The sequence below is a fragment of the Esox lucius genome, chromosome 2, assembly GCF_011004845.1.
Source record: "Esox lucius isolate fEsoLuc1 chromosome 2, fEsoLuc1.pri, whole genome shotgun sequence".
In the NCBI taxonomy this organism is placed as follows: Eukaryota; Metazoa; Chordata; class Actinopteri; order Esociformes; family Esocidae; genus Esox; species Esox lucius.
This window is the reverse complement of record NC_047570.1, coordinates 11,506,841-11,528,109: the sequence shown is the minus strand read 5'-3', so window position 1 is coordinate 11,528,109 and position 21,269 is coordinate 11,506,841. Positions and strand designations below refer to the sequence as shown.

Below are 21,269 nucleotides of genomic sequence, written 5' to 3'. Positions count from 1 at the left end.
ATGAAAATTAGCTCTCTATTGGCACGCCCTAATATGATTCTTCCACAGGGCAACCTGAGTAATTAGGAGCTGATCAACAGCCCAGACTATCTGCCCAGTCGGTTTTACATTAGCAATCTAGCTAGCTTGCTAGCCCTCTACGCAAACATCAGTCAGAGAATAGTAGAGCATAGAATGGATGGCTGTCAACAGACAGGTTATCACATATAAGCCTACGCATGCATCAACGATGGCAGCATTTAGTCCATCTAGATAATTATGCTACATTGTTTCTACGCTTTTGGGTGCTACATCCGCAACTCTTGTGACTCCTGTCTATTATTATTTATGCTCAGTCTTATTGCATTCCTACAACTCCCAGGAGAACATGGGGAACAGGTGCCCAGAACAGGAAAACCAGCTCCAAAAGTCACACAGATCATAGAGGTTACATTTATTTAGTTTTCCCAATATAAGAAATTAATAAAAGCTCTAATACAAAACATGGTTATACATTGACAACTGTGATTATAAGAACTTAATAATAATTGTCACCCAGGACAGTTGTGTACGACAGCGGGACATATAGGGAGACCATACATTGAAAGTGTATTACACATCATTTCACATTTCTGTTGGATATACAAATTGTGCTACGAAAAGGAAGTAAACAACAAAGACAAAACAGCATGTAAGACCAGAGTGAACTGCATTGCAGTTTTACCTCAACAGGTATTGGACTAGGCATTCCAACACATTAACAGTGCAGTTCTACTGACTTGTAAAGGCAGCTAAAGTTGCATTTCTAGATGTCCTCTTTGTGTGTCACAATGCACAAAATCTAAGATGATGTCCTATTCACCGCATTGCACTTTTAGATTTCAGTTAATGAAACACAAGCTCATCATTACTTTTGTATAGCCTTGCTACATGTGCAGCAGCTACATAACAATCAGCACAAATGCTCATTGTGAAGTTATCAACACAAATCATTTTCAGCCCAAACATAGCTTTATTTTTTGGGCACGAGATGACAACTTTGATCACAAATATACTATGTATTAACTAGGGCTGAGATCAGCATTAGATTTTTAACAGCCATTTAACAAACCCTCTCCAGGTAAAATCCAGTTGATGAATAATTGACACAAGAATGCAATGCAAGACAAATAACCTAGTATTATTATTTAATCTTTGGATGGTTCTCTAGTACGAAGCATCCGTGTTGTTGTACATTCTAGTGAATTTCACAAAAACTATTTGATAGTAGTCTTTCCACAGTAAAACACATTATTGATAAAGCTATTCTAAATAAATATTAATCTCGTTATAACTTCTATCCACAATGCCAGTGAAGCAATCATGCGTCTTAATCCTATAAAATATCCTTTAAGGGTTCATTCGTGAGGCTATCACTTCACAATAAAGGGTTTGGTAAGAGAAATGAGGGAGACAGTGAGAGAGAAGGGCAAAGGAACACAGCGATACCAATTGATGAGGCCAAATGCAAAGGTGTTAGGAGGTCATTACTCCACTAGTACATTTTTATACACAAGATATGGACCTAATATCACATTTTCTTTCTAAGAATTATTTTTCGGGGGTTTTGATGATGAACCCATAGTTTTACTGAATAACACAAACCTTGAAAAATGACAATATATTTGGAATAGAAAAGCTTTAGATTTGTTAATCTGTGTTTTATTAGGTTATTATTGTTAGCCTAACAGTCTTAGTGCTTGACAGGCACAGTCATTTTATATTATGTTCAAGAGGATGACAGACAGGTGAAAGCAGTTCAACTCAAGATATGTTATATGTACAATAAATCAAAATTACAAAAAGCATAAAACAGAAAATAATCAGGCAGCATTAAAATGATTCTGGCACATTGATAAATATAATGTAACTAAGGTGAATAATATTTCTCTAAATTTAATCGTAACATCGAAATGGTCAGTACTAAAGTCAATCCCTTATCACAGTAAACTGTGCAGTATTTTTGCCATTTCTGTCATTTGTCAATAACCATTTAGTTTCTGCAACCTGTTTTGTATTTTGATGTAGGATGGTGAATGGGATAGTACTTTACCTTGTTAAAAAAAAGCTCACAGTGATTCTGTTCACCAGAGAGTGGTGAGAAAAAAAGAGGAATCTGTGGCAGTGGATCTACAGAGACTGTAAACTAGCAGTCAGGATCAAACTGGACCTCATCCCCGAGAGGGAACACCTAATTATGGAGAACAGAGTTTTTTTCAGCTCCTTAATGTGTTTATATCAAGAAACCATATAGAACCTTATACCAGGAAAAAAAAGTATTTTAAATAATAGTACAAAAGTGGAGTATATTTATTTATTTAAAAAATACTGGACATTTCACTGACCGCTGTAGTACTAAAGTCATCTAAATATAAATAAAATATAATTTGCATGTACAAAATATAAATAAAACCGTATGGAGATATTTTTTGTAGAATCTGAAATTAGGCTCTCTTTCTATAGTCTGTTTCCCAAGACAAATGTAATTTCAACACAAAAGAATCAACATTACGGACAGAATATCTGTGTGAAACCACTTGAGGTTACCTCTAATGCTTTTCAGTGCTAATAACAGACTTTGATAATGCTTTGTAAATGCTTCAATGTCTCCTATATTGAGACCAAGTATAAGGTTAATCCCCCCTGGACAGAAAGACCACCACGTACCCTCAGCCCCATGTGATCAGTAGTAGCCCTCTGATTTCATGGCAGTACCCAGTAGTAAAGGGAGTGAGACTGTTGAGTGATCCGGGTCACCCCTTGGAATTGGGGAACAAGGCTTATCGAAGAGGTAGGGGGAGGAAATTCAGCTGCAGAATGAGTTCAGGTTCAACCCAAACATTCCGCTTTGGTCCAGAAAGTCTGTCTCCTTTGACACTCTGTCATGAACAAAGGGACACTGGTTGGAGCAGAACAAAGTTAGGCTGTCATACCGTCCTGTTCAGACCGGGTTCATGTACGGGGGGGTGGGTGTGTCTGGCTGTCTGCACACAGAGTGGCAGCGTTCAGACCGCTCTACAGGATCCTGTGAGCTAGGGCTGGGGCTCTCTGAGGACTGTGACTGTCCTCAGAGGGGTGTTTGAGCAGGTCCATCGGCATCAGAGGGATGGGCTGGTTCTGCCCTCTCACTACTGCTTCGTATGGGGGTGCCTCCTCCAGGGGGAACGCTGACAGGGAGATGGAGGCTATTGGCTGCTGCCTGAGCTCGGTTAGTCTGATTGGGTAGTGAGAGGCGGCAGCGCTGCTCGCGGACACCCAGGAAGCGCCGGCGGAGGGCTCCTCCATCTCCAGGGTGGTGTAGTCGGCTTGCTGGTGGCCCCTCTGGCAGGGGTCCGTGAGGGAGTACGGAGGGGGGTCGTCTGTGGGAACGTAGATCTGTGTTGCACCTGGTCCAACACATTGATCATAGCTGGAATAAAGAACAGTTCAACAGATTAATGGAGGCCAGAGAATACATATAACATACAAACAATCGGAGACCAAGTGTTTAATTAGCCCACACCAGTGGAGCTGAATTCCTTATTTCTGTAGATAGCGACATGAACTCCAACACAAAAAACACATTCAGTGTAAGTACAGAAAATAAATGACGTGAAATCAGTCATGACTGTATGGTGAATGGTAAAAAGAGTCACAAGCCCATCAGAGCCCATCAGAGACCGAGTCTGTCAGGTCACTTCCTGTGTGGTGGCTGCTAGTTGCGATTGGGTGCTTTCATGGGACAACCTGCCAATGAAACATTATTTTGGTTCTCCCATAACCCTCAACGACCACAACCTTACTAGAGCTATCAGGTTTTGTTGAAAAAAAAATTGAGAATGCGAGAAACAAAGATAATGTCAGTCAGGCCAACTGGCTTGAATAGCTTCATGTGAGATAGTGTACAGTTGCCAAAAGACTGGTAATATGTGTAAACCACTCTCTAAGGCGCTCTCTAGCACCCAACACTGAGCCAAGGGGATATCAGGGAGTTGAGAAAATACAGCAGGATAAATGAGTATGTGGAATCACCTGCTCAGAGAGGTTGTGGAGGAGAAAAGGTAAGTGACTTAGAGAGTCAGCACAGTGGGAGACTATCACCTCCAGGCAGAGCAGGAATAAGCAGGAAGGACTTTGGGAGCCAGAATGAATTTTTATTGATGATAGAATGGATGAGAGTTTCACAGGGCTGAGGCAGGATTCTGCACAGGGCTGACGCAGGGCTCATCTGCACAGGGCTGAGGCAGGGCTTCTCTGCACAGGGCTGAGGCAGGGCTTCTCTGCACAGAGCTGAGGCAGGGCTTCTCTGCACAGGGCTGAGGCAGGGCTTCTCTGCACAGGGCTGAGGCAGGGCTTCTCTGCACAGGGCTGAGGCAGGGCTTCTCTGCATAGGGCTGAGGCAGGGCTTCTCTGCACAGGGCTGAGGCAGGGATTCTCTGCACAGAGCTGAGGCAGGGCTTCTCTGCACAGGGCTGAGGCAGGGCTTCTCTGCATAGGGCTGAGGCAGGGCTTCTCTGCACAGGGCTGAGGCAGGGCTTCTCTGCACAGGACTGAGGCAGGGCTCAGCACAGGCTGAGAAAACAATTCTTCCAGTAACAACCGTAGCGGAACAGTAGGAACATTCACAATTGCCCTCATATTACATCAGATAAGAGTAAAGCAATATATGATATTTTTCTGCCACCTCATACCTTCAATTATTATTCGTTTCTTTTGGAATTATACTCTTTTAAGTTAAAGAGTTTTGGGGGAAATGTTTCTGGTTAAAAATTGCAACATAGGACCATTTACAGTTCAAAATGTTTCCTTATGGGACCCCTTTAAAAGGGTATTGGAAGAATCCCTGGTTAACATTTACGGTCAACATTTGAACCTGTTTGCAATGGGTTTCATTTTGGACCTGTTTAATAATATACACTGCTCAAAAAAAATTAAGGAATACAATCATCACAGTATAACACCAAGTCAGTTAAACATCAGGGATATCAATCTGTCCAGTTAGGAAGCATAAGCGAACATCAATGTCATATATTTTGTGCAAATGAAAGTGACAACAGGTGCACTGGAGAGGCAACAGCAAGACAACCTCGAAAAAGGGAATGGTTTTACAGGTGGTGGCCACAGACAATTGCTCTCTCCTTATCCTTCCTGACTGATTCTTCTCTAGTTTTGTGTTTTTCTAGTGTCCTTGTCTACTGGTAGCATGAGATGGTACCTGCAGCCCATTCAGGTTACATATGTAGTCCAGCTCCTCCAGGATGGCACATCCACACATGCCGTTGCAAGGTTTGCTGTGTCTCCCAGTACAGTCTCAAGAACATGGCAGAGATTACATGAGAAGAGCTGGACAGGGCCATAAAATGGCATCAACCCAGCAGCAGGACCGGCATCTGCTTCTTTGTGTGAGGAGGAACAGGAGGAGCACTGCCAGAGACCTACAAAATTACCTCCAGCAGGCTACTGGTGTGAATGTTTCTGACCAAACTGTCAGAAACAGACACCATGAGGGTGGCATGAGAGCCCGACATCCTCTAGTGGGACCTGTGCTCACAGCCCAGCACTGTGCAGCTCGATTGGCATTCGCCAGAGAACACTAGAATTGGCAGGTCTGCCATTGGCGCCTCATTCTCTTCACAGAGGAGAGCAGGTTCACACTGAGCACATGTGACAGATGTGAAAGAGACTGGAGATACCGTGGTGAACGTTATGCTGCAACATCGTCCAGTTTGGCGGTGGGTCAGTGATGGGTAAGTGATGGTCTGGGAAGGCATATCCTTGGAGGGTGGCACAGACCTCCACGTGCTAGCCAACAGCACCCTGACTGTTGTTAAGTACAGGGATGAAATCCTCAGACCCATCGTCAGACCCTACGCTGGTGCAATGGGACCTGGGTTCCTCCTGGTGCAGGACAATGTCTGGCCTCATGTGGCCAGAGTGTGTAGGCAGATCCTGGATGACAAAGGCATTGATGCCATTGACTGGCCCTCACGGTCCCCAGACCTGAAACCAATTGAGCACCTCTGGGATGTTATGTTTCAGTGCATCCGATGCCACCAATTAGAGCCACAGACTGTCCAGGAACTCACTGATGTGCTGATCCTGGTCTGGGAGGAGATTCTCCAGGACACCACCCAGGGGTCTCATCAGAAGCATGCCAAGATGTTGTCGAGGGTGCATACAGGCACGAGGGGGCCATACACACTACTCAGTCACATTATGAGTTGCCGTGATGAAATTCACTCAATTTGAAACAGCCTGTGATTTCAATTGTTCACTTTAATTTTCAGTGTAAGTTTGAATCCAGCCCTCAATTGGTTGGAGGCATGGTTTATTGGCAATGGGTTACATAATTATTTCTGTCCATCCATTAGAATACATTTCGGTGTACATGTTTTTACACTGCAAATTTAAAATGATCTTGAATATTCATAAATATTCAAATGTATTATTTATTATAACAACATTGCTGGTTCCATATTCTTTAAAATTTTCTTTTACTTTTCCAACTTTGAAGATTTGCGTCGGTTCTTAAGAAAGTTCTACACCTCTACAGAGCTCATTGTAAACCTATGAAATCAAACTGATAGCTGGTCGGTTCACCTCCCTACTGGTGCTCCCTGCTCCGTGGGACAGTAAAGGATGCAGCTCAGTGATGACTGCTTGATTTGAAAGGGGCCGTGTAGCTGACTAACTCCCTGGCCTCCACTCCCTCCTCCTGCAATCACTGTGCTGAGCTATTTTAGACTCCGGCGGCGCTCCGGCTCAGTCAGACAGACTTAATGTCCCCAGAGCGCAGCGGGACAGAAACATTTTACATGATCCAGTGTTACAGATAAAGACAGCGCTCGCAATTAGTCGGCGCAATAGTGCAAAAATAGTTCATAAGTGCATTTGCTACGCAGAACAACTGTGGGCCCTTCATTCGCCATGAAGCAGTGCAAAGTGTAAAGAGAAAGTTGCCATGTTTTTAACCCTGACTCCATTCTCATCAGACGAAAACATCGACACATCTTTATTTACGATTTTGAGTGAAATGTGTTAGTGATCTTCTATAATGTAAAAAGAGGATTTTATAGATACTTTGCAAACTGTGTAACCAAAGCAAAAATAACAAACGTGTTCTCTGCCTCTGGCACTGCCTGTATAAAGTTCAATACTGTACCATGCTGTTATGTAATGCCTGCATAACACAGTAACGTTGAAAAGCAGTGGGCACAGAAACTCCAGCTTACTATTATGAGGCAATTACACAACTGGCAGTCAGTGGTGAGGCATACAGTACTTCTCAAATGCTTTATTCTTACTGTTGACCAAGAGGATGATGCCCACTTCCTGTTAGTAAATTATATATTGTTATTTGTTCAAATTCTCTCTTGTAATGTTACGTTACTGTGTGGATTGTATTCTATATTCTCATGCATTCGTTGGTTCCAGCTATGCTGGACAGTATGAGAACAGACTGCTCAGGGTTCACCTTACCACTTTACCCTGATGTGGGTAGATATATATTCAGGGTTCATATTACCACTTTACCCTGATGTGGGTAGATATATATTCAGGGTTCACATTACCACTTTACCCTGATGTGGGTAGATATATATTCAGGGCTCACATTACCACTTTACCCTGTTGTGGGTAGATATACAGTACAGGCCAAAAGTTTGGACACACCTTATCATTCAATGCGTTTCCTTTATTTTCATGACTATTTACATTGTAGATTCTCACTGAAGGCATCTAAACTATGAATGAACACATGTGGAATTAAGTAATTAACAAAAAAGTGTGAAATAACTGAAAACATGTCTTATATTCTAGTTTCTTCAAAGTAGCCACCATTTGCTCTGATTACTGCTTTGCACACTCTTGGCATTCTCTTGATGAGCTTCAAGAGGTAGTAACCTGAAATTATTTTCCAACAGTCTTGAAGGAGTTCCTAGAGATGCTTAGCCCTTGTTGGCCCTTTTGCCTTCACTCAGCGGGCCAGCTCACCCCAAACCATCTTGATTGGGTTCAGGTCCAGTGACTGTGGAGGCCAGGTCATCTGGCGCAGCACTCCATCACTCTCCTTCCTGGTCAAATAGCCCTTACACAGCCTGGTGGTGTGTTTGGGGTCATTGTCCTGTTGAAAAATAAATGATGGTCCAACTAAACGCAAACCGGATGGGATGGCATGTCGCTGAAGGATGCCTTAAATTTTGAATAAATCCCCAACAGTGTCACCAGCAAAGCACCCCTACACCATCACACCTCCTCCTCCATGCTTCACGGTGGGAACCAGGCATGTAGAATCCATCCGTTCACCTTTTCTGCGTTGCACAAAGACACGGCGGTTGGAACCAAAAATCTAAAATTTAGACTCATCAGACCAATACACAGATTTCCACTGGTCTAATGTCCATTCCTTTTGTTTCTTGGCCCAAACAAATCTCTTCTGCTTGTTGCCTCTCCTTAGCAGTGGTTTCCTAGCAGCTACTCGACCATGAAGGCCTGATTCGCGCAGTCTCCTCTTAACAGTTGTTCTAGAGATGTCTGCTGCTAGAAATCTGTGTGGCATTCAGCTGGTCTCTAATCTGAGCTGCTGTTAACCTGTGATTTCTGAGGCTGGTGACTCGGATGAACTTATCCTCAGCAGCAGAGGTGACTCTTGGTCTTCCTTTCCTGGGGCGGTCCTCATGTGAGCCAGTTTTGTTGTGGCGCTAGATGGTTTTTGCGACTGCACTTGCGGACACATTCAAAGTTTTCGCAATTTTCCGGACTGACTGACCTTCATTTGTTAAAGTAATGATGGCCACTCGTTTCCCTTTACTTAGCTGATTGGTTCTTGCCATAATATGAATTCTAACAGTTGTCCAATAGGGCTGTCAGCTGTGTATCAACCTGACTTCTGCACAACACAACTGATGGTTCCAATCAAAAAAAAAGTCCACTAATTAACCCTGACAAGGCACACCAGTGAAGTGAAAACCATTTCAGGTGACTACCTCATGAAGCTCATTGAGAGAACACCAAGGGTTTGCAGCGCTATCAAAAAAGCAAAGGGTGGCTACTTTGAGGAATCTAAAATATAAGACGTGTTTTCAGTTATTTCACACTTTTTTGTTAAGTACATTATTCCACATGTGTTCATTCATAGTTTTGATGCCTTCAGTGAGAATCTACAATGTAAATAGTCATGAAAATAAAGAAAACGCATTGAATGAGAAGGTATGTCCAAACTTTTGGCCTGTACTGTTTATTCAGGGCTCTTTACCTTACCACTTTACCCTGATGTGGGTATATATTCCCTCCACTATTAATGTGGAACGTTTTCACTCCAGGACCTTAATGTGCTTCTTCTTGAGCTACTCCTTTGTTGCCTTGGCCGTGTGTTTTGGGTCACTGTCATGCTGGAATACATCCAAGATTTGACGGTACGTGGCTCTGTCCATCTTCCCTTTGATGCAGTGAATTTGTCCTGTCCCTTTAGCAGAAAAACAGCCCCAAAGCATAATGTTTCCACCTCCATGTTTGACGGTGGGGATGGTGTTCTTGTGGTCATAGACAGCATTCATCCTCCTCCAAAAATTGCGAGTTGAGTTGATGCCAAAGAGATTTTGGTCTCATCTGACCACAACACTTTTGCCCAGTTCTCTTCTGAATCATTCAGATGTTCATTGGCAATCTTCTGGCGGGCCTGTACATGTGCTTTCTTGAGCAGGGAGACCTTGCGGGCGCTTCAGGATTTCAGTCCTTCATGGTGTAGTGCTTTACCAATTGTTTTCTTGGTGACTATGGTCCCAGCTGCATTGAGATCATTGACAAGATCCTCCTGTGTAGTTCTGGGCTGATTCCTCATCGTTCTCATGATCATTGCAACTCCACAAGGTGAGATCTTGCATGGAGCCCCAGACCGAGGGAGATTGACAGTTCTTTTGTGTTTCTTTCCATTTGCGAATAATAACTGTTGTCACCTTCCCACCACGGGGTGGGAAGGATTTTGTTGTTGTTATTCTGTCTCTCACTGTTCAAATAAACCTACCATTATAATTATAGACTGATCATTTCTTGGTCAGTGGGCAAACGTACAAAATCAGCAGGGGATCAAATATTTTTTTTCCTCACTGTAGTAGCGCTCATGTGGTATTGGTAGTTTTTAAAAACATGTATTTTGGTTAAATTAATACTATTCGAATTACAACACATACTATTCAGATAGTAAAATATGGTCCAATGCACATCCCTACTTTAAACATGGCCCTATCATAGGATGCCAACTTTGAAGTCAGTTCATTACATTTCTGGAAGACTCACAGTGGGGCTGCCAAGTGCTGAAGCATGTAGCGCTTCTCAAACTAGACACTAATGTATTTGCCCTCTTGCTCAGTTGTGCACCAGGGCCTCCCACTCCTCTTTCTATTCTGATTGATGGTATTGGCCAGGAAATGAGTGGTGCCTAATATCCTCTAGAGGTGACACTTGGCACTCAGGCCAAAGAGTTCAATCTTGGTTTCATTAGATCAGAGAATTGTGTTTCTCATGGTCTGAGAGTCCTTTAGGTGCCATTTGACAAACTCCAACTGGGCTGTCATAGGCATTTTATTGAGGAATTACTTTCATTTTGCCACTCTACTATAAAGGCCTGATTGGTGGAGTGCTGCAGAGATGGTTGTCCTCCTGGAAGATTCTGACAACCCTACACAGGAACTCTGGAGGTCTGTCAGAGTGACCACTGGGTTCTTGGTCACCCCAGAACAATCAATCCAGTCTCAGAGCTCTATGGAGAATACCTGGCTTGGATTTTGCTCTGACATGCACTGTCAACTGTGGGATCTTATTTAGACAAGTGTGTGCCTTTCGGAATCATGTCCAATCAACTAAAACAGGATGCATCTGAGTTGAGTTATATACATACAGTATGTACACATACACACATACACATAACACTTCAGCCTATCTTGATCACTCCTGCTTCTAGAACGTTACCGCAAAAAACATGTAAGCAGGTTTTTAATCTTTTGTCCAGTTCTAGTACCTTCAGATCTTTCTCCTTAAATTACCAGTAATTTACAGTACTTTAATAGCCATGCTATTGTAATTTGTGCAGAATGTGGTTTGGCACTGTCTTGCTGAAATCAGCAAGTCCTTCTCTGAAAAAGATGCAGTCTGGATGGCCGTGTATGTTGCTCTAAAACCTGTATATATTGTTTAGTATTAGTGGTGCCTTCACAGAAGTGCAAGTGCATGTGCACTAATGCACCCCCATACCATCATGGATGCTGGCCTTTGAACTGAGCACTGATAACAAGCCGCATGGTCCCTCTCAGCATCCATTGTTCCCAAAAATAATTTCGATTTGTCAGACCACAGGGCAGCTTTTCACTTCACCTCAGTCTCAGTCTAAATGAGCTCAGGCCCAAGGAAGGCAGCAGCATTTCTGGATCTTGTTTATATCTGGTTTATTCTTTGCATGCTAAAGTTTTAACTTGCAATTGTGGATTAAACAACCTACTATGTTCACAGACAATGGTTTTCTAGACAAAAGTGTTCCTGAGCCCATGCAGTGATGTCCACTACAAAATCTGTTCATGCCACCAGTGGGCCTGAAGATCACAGCCATCCAATATTGGTTTTCAGCCTTGTTCCTTGCATAAAGAGATATTCTCCAGATTCTCTGAATCTTTTAATGATATTATGTACTGCAGATGATGAGATCGCCAAACTCTGTAATTTTACTTTGAGAAGCGTTTCACTATTTGCCTGTCTTGGTGGTGAACCCCACCCCATCTTTACTTCTGAAAGACTCACCCTCTCTGGGATATTATTTTTATACCCAATCATGTTACTGACCTGTTGCCAATTTTTGCATTACACAACTTTTTCAGTCTTTTGTTGCCCCTGTCCCTGCTTTTTTGTAATGTGTTAGCTGGCATCAAATTAAAATTGGGCATATATTTTTCAAGAAACTAAAACATTTCTCAGTTTCACAATTTGATGTTGTCTTTGTACTATTTTCTATTGAATATAGGGTATAAATGATTTGCACATCATTGCATTCTGTTTTCTTTACATTTTACACAGTGTCCCAACAATTATTCAAATGGGGTTTTGTAACCTCTTATTAATTGTTTGATTTCAAATCCAGACGTTTACAGTATAGTCAAAAAAAGAAAACACGATTTACTGTCCCAGCACTGTAAGGGATACAAAGGGCAGAATCCTGAGCACAACAGAATGGAAGGAACTAGTTCTATCATATAATTAAATATGCGACAGCAACAAACAAGTACAGTAGCACTATAGACACACATGTTTACAACAACAATAATATTACCATACTTTTGCATGCACTCCATCTTGCAAGGGCAAATAACGAAACTAGCCTGAATAGTCAGAAAAGCTCTCACGTGTCCTGCCCACAACCAACATGCTTAGCAACAATCAGGGCCCAGGTCACGACAGGCACGTTCGGTACCCCTTAGACGTTCAGCCACCAGTAATGGAGGAGCAGGAGTGTGCAGCTAAAAAAAGGGTGGGATTTGCTGATAAGAGTCACCAACAGGGATTTCAGTAACAGTGTGTGTGTGTGTGTGTGTGTGTGTGTGTGTTTGTTTCTGATATTCATCAAACAGCTCAGCAATGTTACTAATCCCTTCAGGGTGCAATAAAACTACCAGCTCCACATAAACATCTGAAAATATTACTTTTCTCTACATAAACACGCTGATGCAGATATTTGTTCAGCATCACTCCAGAAAGAGTTTGCCAGGTACCGTAGAACTGTGGACACCTGAGGGCCTGGCTGTTTCTTGCCAAGGTTTCTTGAGTGATAGACCAAGCCAAGAATATCCCTCTGATTACACTTTCAAACGTTTACTGTCTTATAAGTCACATACGCATAGCAGATGTTGTTGTGGGTTTAGCAAAATCCTTGTCTCCTAAATCAATGCAGTCGATTACAAACTAGCGTAAATGACCCAAAGAAAGTAGAAACATTTTAAATATAAATTCCAGAAATGACAGGAAATTAAACAAACAAGATAAAAAGTGACAACACACATAGTACATCAGCGATGCCCCTTACTGCGCGTTTGGCCACCCTGGGAAGGGGCATATGGTAGTCAGCACAGCAGATGCTGGACCAGGCAGCGATAAAGCCTGAGCATATGCTCTTTACTGTGCATCCATAGGACTTTGTGAGGGACTTCTGGGATGCATTCTTTCAGCCATCCAGATGTGTAGAGGTGTGGCTATGTCTCCTTAACAACAGTTTTGGTGCAGATGCACATTTACATTTTAGTCATTTAGCTGACACCCTTATCCTATGTACTGTGTGCATACATTTCTGACTTGGTCTTGAGGGAATCAAACCCACAACCCTCTGACGTTGCAAATGCCACATGCTCTACCAACAGAGCTACACGGGACAGATATCACGTTATTTAAAATTCCCTCTGTTAAAGTCTCTGACCACAACAGAAGCGGCCAACATGAGTTCATTGGTTTCAGGTTTTTCAGAGTTCTGTGTAATTCCATAAGAGAATCTTCTACACTTTGCAGTCCCTAGCCCAAAAATAATGAATTATCAAATGTACTGTAATACTGCTACAGCCAAGCGCATTTGGGATAGTCTAATACATTTTGCCTGCAGTGTGCTGTCGTTCTTAATCATCTATGGTGTATGTACACTTACACATTAATTTCACTGAGCACTGCTATATAATTTGTCATGTAGGCATGGCCTCTCTTATAGGATGGTGTTACAATAGGGTAGACTATAGAGGGCCTCTCATATGACACAGATCACATTGTTTTTCATTGCCTGGACACATTTACAACTATGATACAAGAACGCAGGGATGTTAAGCTGTCGAAAGGTTAACTGTAAAATGCAAGACTAAATACATCTATATGAGTATTTAAGAGCGGTGTCGGTCACTAGAGGGATGACCTCTGCCTTCTGCACCCTGTGATGGCCTGTAGCTCTGGAAAGATTACAGCACTGGTTGGAGCATATGGTCAGGTGTGTCCTCTGCACTGTGACGCTGGCGCAAGGTGCTTCATTTCTCCGCTCCTGGCCCATATTCAGAAGCAACAGGGTCTGTGGTTATGCATGTCCTGTGCATACAACACTGTGAATTTACCAATAGATGTTTATGTGTGCATAGATTACTATTTACAGTATGTACATGCTATAACCGTGTCTCTGTGTGTAAACACGTGTTTGTGATTAGATTATTATACAGTATGTACATGCTATAACCGTGTCACTGTGTGTAAACATGTGTTTGTGTTTAGATTATTATACAGTATGTACATGCTATAACCATGTCTCTGTGTGTAAACATGTGTTTGTGTTTAGATTATTATACAGTATGTACATGCTATAACCGTGTCTCTGTGTGTAAACACGTGTTTGTGTTTACATTATTATACAGTATGTACATGCTATAACCATGTCTCTGTGTGTAAACACGTGTTTGTGTTTAGATTAGTATGTAAATGCTGTTACCCTGTGTGTGTGTGATTCAGGTATGTCAATGTATCTGAGGACCAAAAAATATCCCCATAAAGATACTACATTCTGATAAATCAGTTCCAACAAGTGTTTTTTGCCGATTCCCACTATAAAAGGCTATTTCCGGCTCAGGGGTTAGGTTTGGGGTAAATGTACTATTGAGGTTAGTGAATTTGGGTTATTTTAAGAGGATTAGGGTTACAGTTAGGGATAGTGATTATGGACAGAAAAACACACACTAAAGTTATGTTAAGGTTAAGATTTAGGGTTATGTTAGGGTCAGGTTTAAGGTTAAGGATATTGAACATGGATTTTCTGTTTTCATCTGTTACTTCGGTCTCCGTGAGGATAGAAAAACAAACATGCAAGCATGTGTCCGTGTGAATGTATCTTTGTGCTTGGATTTGCCCAGTTCTCCTTCCGCGGAAGTGAGTTCCTTCACAGCCTCCACAGGTGAGCCACTGATCTGGTGGTATAAGCGCAGTAGTTTCCCTGAGCCATCTGTGGCTGTGGCAGCACTGCGCAGCATCACATGCCTTTCCCCTTCAACCACCCCTGGCCGCTCCCTTCCCACTGACTCCTACAGAATCACTGACTAGATATACCCACATATGCAAACACACTATGGAATCTTCTACACAAGTCCACCACCACCATACCAACACCATACTAACTGGAGATAAATATATATATTAACTCACCTAAAGGATTATTAGGAACACCATACTAATACTGTGTTTGACCCCCTTTTGCCTTCAGAACTGCCTTAATTCTATGTGGCATTGATTCAACAAGGTGCTGAAAGCATTCTTTAGAAATGTTGGCCCATATTGATAGGATAGCATCTTGCAGTTGATGGAAATTTGTGGGATGCACATCCAGGGCACGAAGCTCCCGTTCCACCACATCCCAAAGATGCTCTATTGGGTTGAGATCTGGTGACTGTGGGGGCCATTTCAGTACAGTGAACTCATTGCATGTTCAAGAAACCAATTTGAAATTATTCGAGCTTTGTGACATTATCCTGCTGGAAGTAGCCATCAGAGGATGGGTACATGGTGGTCATGAAGGGATGGACATGGTCAGAAACAATGCTCAGGTAAGCCGTGGCATTTAAACGATGCCCAATTGGCACTAAGGGGCCTAAAGTGTGCCAAGAAAACATCCCCCACACCATTACACCACCACCACCAGCCTGCACAATGGTAACAAGGCATGATGGATCCATGTTCTCATTCTGTTTCGCCAAATTCTGACTCTACCATCTGAATGTCTCAACAGAAATCGAGACTCATCAGACCAGGCAACATTCTTCCAGTCTTCAACTGTCCAATTTTGGTGAGCTCGTGCAAATTGTAGCCTCTTTATCCTATTTGTAGTGGAGATGAGTGGTACCCGCTGGGGTCTTATGCTGTTGTAGCCCATCTGCCTCAAGGTTGTGCATGTTGTGGCTTCACAAATGCTTTGAGGCATACCTCGGTTGTAACGAGTGGTTATTTCAGTCAAAGTTGCTCTTCTATCAGCTTGAATCAGTTGGCCCATTCTCCTCTGACCTCTAGCATCAACAAGGCATTCTCGCCCACAGGACTGCCGCATACTGGATGTTTTTCCCTTTTCACACCATTCTTTGTAAACCCTAGAAATGGTTGTGCGTGAAAATCCCAGTAACTGAGCAGATTGTGAAATACTCAGACCGGCCCGTCTGGCACCAACAACCATGCCACGCTGAAAATTGCTTAAATCACCTTTCTTTCCCATTCTGACATTCAGTTTGGAGTTCAGGAGATTGTCTTGACCAGGACCACACCCGTAAATGCATTGAAGCAACTGCGATGTGATTGGTTGATTAGATTGCATTAATGAGAAATTGAACAGGTGTTCCTAATAATCCTTTAGGTGAGTGTATATATGTACAGTTGTAATCATAAGTTTGCATACCCTGGCAGAAACGGTGGAATTTTGACTGATCATGCAAAAAACTGTCTTTTATTTAAAGATAGTGATCATATGAAGCCATTTATTAACACATAGTTGTTTTGGCTCATAATGATAACATAAATCACGCAAATGGCCCGGATAAAAAGTTAATATACCTTTGAATTTTTGACCATGTTACATATACACAAGATGACACACACAGGTGAAAATGGCAATTAAAGGTGCATTTCCCACACCTGTGGCTTTTAAATTGCAATTAGTGTCGGTGTATAAATAGTCAATGAGTGTGTTAGTTCTCACGTGGATGCACTGAGCCATGAGGAGCAGAAAAGAACGGTCTAAAGACCTGCATTACACGGTAATGGAACTTTATAAAGATGGAAAAGGATATAGAAACATATCAAAAGCCTTGGAAATGCCAGTCAGTACTGTTCAATCACTTATTAAGAAGTGGAAAATTCGGGGATCTCTTGATAGCAAGCTATTATCAGATAGACCAAGTTTTCAGCCAAAACTGCAGGAAGAATTGTTCGAGATACAAAGAAAAACCCATAGGTAACCTCAGGAGAAATACAGGCTGCTCTGGAGAAAGACGGTGTGAGCACAATACTATGATACTTGAACAAAAATGAGCTGCATGGTCGAGTTGCCAGAAAGAAGCCTTCACTGTGCCAATGACACAAAAATCCCAGCTACAATATGCCCGACATCACCTTGACATGTCTCACAGCCACTGGCACACTGTAATTTGGAGTGACAAGACCAAGATAGGGCTTTATGGTCACAACCAAAAGCGCAATGTTTGGAGAGAGGTCAACAAGGCCTATAGTGAACAGAATACCATCCCCACTGTGAAGCATGGTGGTGGCTCACTGATGTTTTGGGGGTGTGTGAGCTCTAAAGGCAAAGGGAATCTTGTGAAAATTTATGGCAAGATGAATGCAGCATGTTATCAGATAATACTGGCAGACAATTTGCATTCTTCTGCACGAATGCTGCGCATGGGACACTCTTGGACTTTCCAGCACAACAATGACCCTAAGTACAAGGTCAAGTTGACCGTCCAGTGGTTACAGCAGAAAAGGTGAAGGTTCTGGAGTGGCCATCACAGTCTCCTGACCTTAATATCATCGAGCCACTCTGGGGAGATCTCAAACGTGCGGTTCTTGCAAGATGACCAAAGACTTTTCATTACCTGGAGGCATTTTGCCTACAGGAATGGGCAGCTATACCACCTACAAGAATTTGGGGCCTCATAGACAACTATAACAAAATACTGCATGCTGTCATTGATGCTAAAGGGGGCAATACACAGTATAAAGAACTAAGTGTATGCAGACTTTTGAACAGGAGTCTGTTAATTTATTTCTTTGTTTTTCTTTTATGATTTAGCCATTCTGTTATGACCTACTGTTGAATGAGAATCCCATACGAAATAAAAGACATTTGGTTTTGCCTGCTCACTCATGTTTTCTTTACATATGGTACATATATTACCAAATCTCCAAGAATATGCAAACTTTTGAGCACAATAGTGCATATATATATATATATATATATGTCATTTGCGAGTAACATATAGGAAAATATGTCATTTGGGAGTAACAAATGCACATCAGGCCTCAGGCAGGACTTGTGCCTTTGTTAATATGAGGAGTGATTTCCCTCCCTCCACAATGTAGCAGAGATGGATGAAGGTTTGGAGAGGCAGAGCCAGTGACAGAGTGCTTTGTTCAGCACTAACAACCGAGCCCACCGACACGACCACCACTACCACCACCACCACCTGGAGCCCAACATACAAGCCAATAACACAAGCTCTCCACAACCTAAACACAGTAGAAATTCATGACAATTAGTAGCTAATAATTCTGCCTGGTCTAACGCGTTGTTTTACTTCAACATTCTACAGACACAGTGAGGACGGAACAAGACTAACACTTTTCAAGACACAATTGACTAAAACTTATTTTCCTCTCTCTGATGTTCAGTCTTGTTCTTTTTAGGTTTTTTTTAGTGGCACTGTAGATCTGGGGGCGACCTGATATATTTCATTGCTATTTTACCAGTGGAAATGATAGGCGAAGTTGTAGGTGTGTCATAGCTTGACCACTCACTGGCCAATTCGAACATTAGCTTCATTATACATTAATTGTAGTCAGGCTAGAGTAAGCATCCCAGTGTGATAAATAACCAAATGTACAGTACAGGTCAAAGGTTTGAACACACCGCCTTATTCAAGGGTATTTCTTAATTTTGTTTTACTATTTTCCACATTGTAGAATAATAGTGAAGCCATCAGAACTATGAAATGACACGTATGGAGTCATGTAGCAACTAAAAAAGTGTTAATATACATTTATATTAGATTCTTCAAAGGAGCCCCCTTCTGCCTTGATGACAGTTATGCACACTCTTGGCATTAGACAAATTCAGAATTAGTTAGAAGTTCAATTTGTCCAATTTACTTTTTCCCCACTATTCATTCAGTTGAGTTTGAATCATTTCATGATAAGTGGATATACAAAAGGAGAAAACAAATTATATTATTAAAAGATAATTTTAATGTGGTCTCAAATTAAAGATGAATATGTGATCTTTTAAACAAGTAAACTAAACTAAGTAATTTATTCTTGTTTTTTTGTTAGTTTGAAATATGATTTATTTTCAAAACTCTCAATAATCCACATAGTCTAATGTTCAATTTAGCAGTCCCTGCACTTATATTAGCCCAAGTCTAGCGCTGGTTAATATCAATAAAACTTCCGTAGTGTGAATAGTTAGATTGTGAAATTATACAGACAATTTGGAACATCAGGACTGATGAAGACAAGAAAGTTCAAAATCTATTATTTGTAAATGTGTCTACAACGGACAACAGAAAAACCACTAAACCACTGGGTAAAAACAGGTACAATTACACTTTAAATCTCACCATTTGTGCTCCATGAAATTGTCATTCCTTACATTACCAAATTGTCCACTAGACTGCATGTAACACAAAGGTTGATCTGATGGAAAAGGCCAGTAAATGAATGAGGCGGGACATTGCTATCTGAACAGAAATTGAGCAGGCGGCAATACCTCCAAACTGAATTACACACTGTTCAGTGACATTAATAGCCCTGTCTATGGCAGTAATATTCTCTATTCTTCATAATTTCTTCAACAGGAAAGGGTCTGATTTTTCAGATGGCTTCTACTCTGGGGGAGAGGTAATTTCACCCTCTTCAGAGGCCCCTCACAGGGCCGGTACACAAGGGCCAGGTCTAATGGAACTGTCATATAAATGTAAATAACATTGTGACTCTGAAACAAACCTTGAAGGGCAAGCAGGCAGAGTTAAGCCAGATAAACAAACACACACATGCACACTTGGACACACACAAACACACACACACACACAAACAATCTGTCACACCCGAAGTGCTTTACACCTTTCCGTGGGGAAAAGACGGGTTTCAAGCCAGACCTATTCCGTTTAGTCTCTCTGTTCTTATGATTATCATTCAATTCGCAAGTGGCTAAATCTCTACCAGAGAAGAGATGATCCGAGATGATGGAAGAAAACAGCACCCCTCTGTCTCATGTTTAAGCCATGTATCTGATTCTATTGGGCCAGAAGACTATGACGGTTACGCCGCATGTAACCGTTGACTGTCGCCAGTTAAGAAAGTAATTAGCTAATAATCTTTAAGCAAAGACTCTTCTGTCGGTAGTGCATCACAAGAAAACAACCCTAAAGAGAATCCCGCTTGGATTTGGCATCACACCAGTCACATCAAATCAGTCAAAACATAATTGACAGAAAAACAATTACATCTCATCTTGATGTTGTCCTTTGGTGGCAAGCTTAAATTTGCCCTTTCCAAAATAGCCACCGATGGCGATAAGGATATGGACTTGTGGTTGTACTGAAATCTCCCTACTGGTCAGCGATTCATTTAACAGCCTATGTTGTGCCCCAGACCTGAGAGGATCGATGTGGATGTTCAGCGTAAATTAGCTGGGTCGGCATTGCTGTAAAATGCTAGACAGAGTGTTTTGTTAGGTAATGTTAGCCTCTAGGAAGAAAATAAATGCTAAATGTGTGTCTGTTACCTAAATGCTACACTAGAGCCATCAAGCACCTGATATTGCCATCAGGCATTAAGGAAAGCCTCCTTTAAAAAAAATGACAGCAGATACACTAAAAGCATTGCGTTGCCTTGCCATCAGCATTGTGTCAATGTGATTTTCTAGAGCAGAAAACTTTTTTCTTTCTAAAGACAAAATAAAAGCCATCAAGAATTGAACCCAGGCAATTCCTGAAGTTTGGACACTGCCACTGGACATGACAATACGCAGGTAGTACAGCAGCTGTAATTTATTTCAAAGGAGTCCTTCTTTAATGGCTGATGGCAATGCCAGAAGGCGATGGCTATAGTCTAGCTTAAGCATTAGTGGTAAATTTATTCAAATACTGTGACTGTTGTCTTCATAGGTTACAAATAGAGTTTGTAATATGGCTGGTTTCCCCAGGCTTAACTTCCCCAGGGATTTTAGCCATGCACCACCACAGTACATTAGTCAGTCCATGTAGTTACAGAAAGGTTGCGTTTCCTCAGATGTAATACATGGCTGCCTCTCCTCAGATGTAAATACATGGGCTAAACACTAGATAGTGACATCATCGGGAACCCTACAGGATGTAATCAAAGCCCTGCGGTGAGTAAGCATGTCAGCCAGGGATCAGAGTGGAGATGATGTGGTCGCTGGCAGGAGGATTCCTAGACCTGCAGATAGAGCCTGTGGAGGTTCAGAGGACTGTCAGGATTACGTCTCATCCTCCCCGTCA

General features: G+C 42.0%; 1 protein-coding gene across 1 annotated transcript in view; it reads right to left on the bottom strand.

Annotated features, from left to right (window-relative positions):
• Positions 1-416: 416 nt before the first annotated feature.
• Positions 417-21,269, bottom strand: part of bean1 (brain expressed, associated with NEDD4, 1) — a 62,029-nt gene continuing 41,176 nt past the window's right edge. Inside the window, exon 7 of the mRNA XM_020052058.2 lies at positions 417-3,427. Within this exon, the coding sequence (XP_019907617.1) occupies positions 3,034-3,427 (394 nt within the window). The 3' untranslated portion in view covers positions 417-3,033. The remainder of the gene's footprint in view (positions 3,428-21,269) is intronic.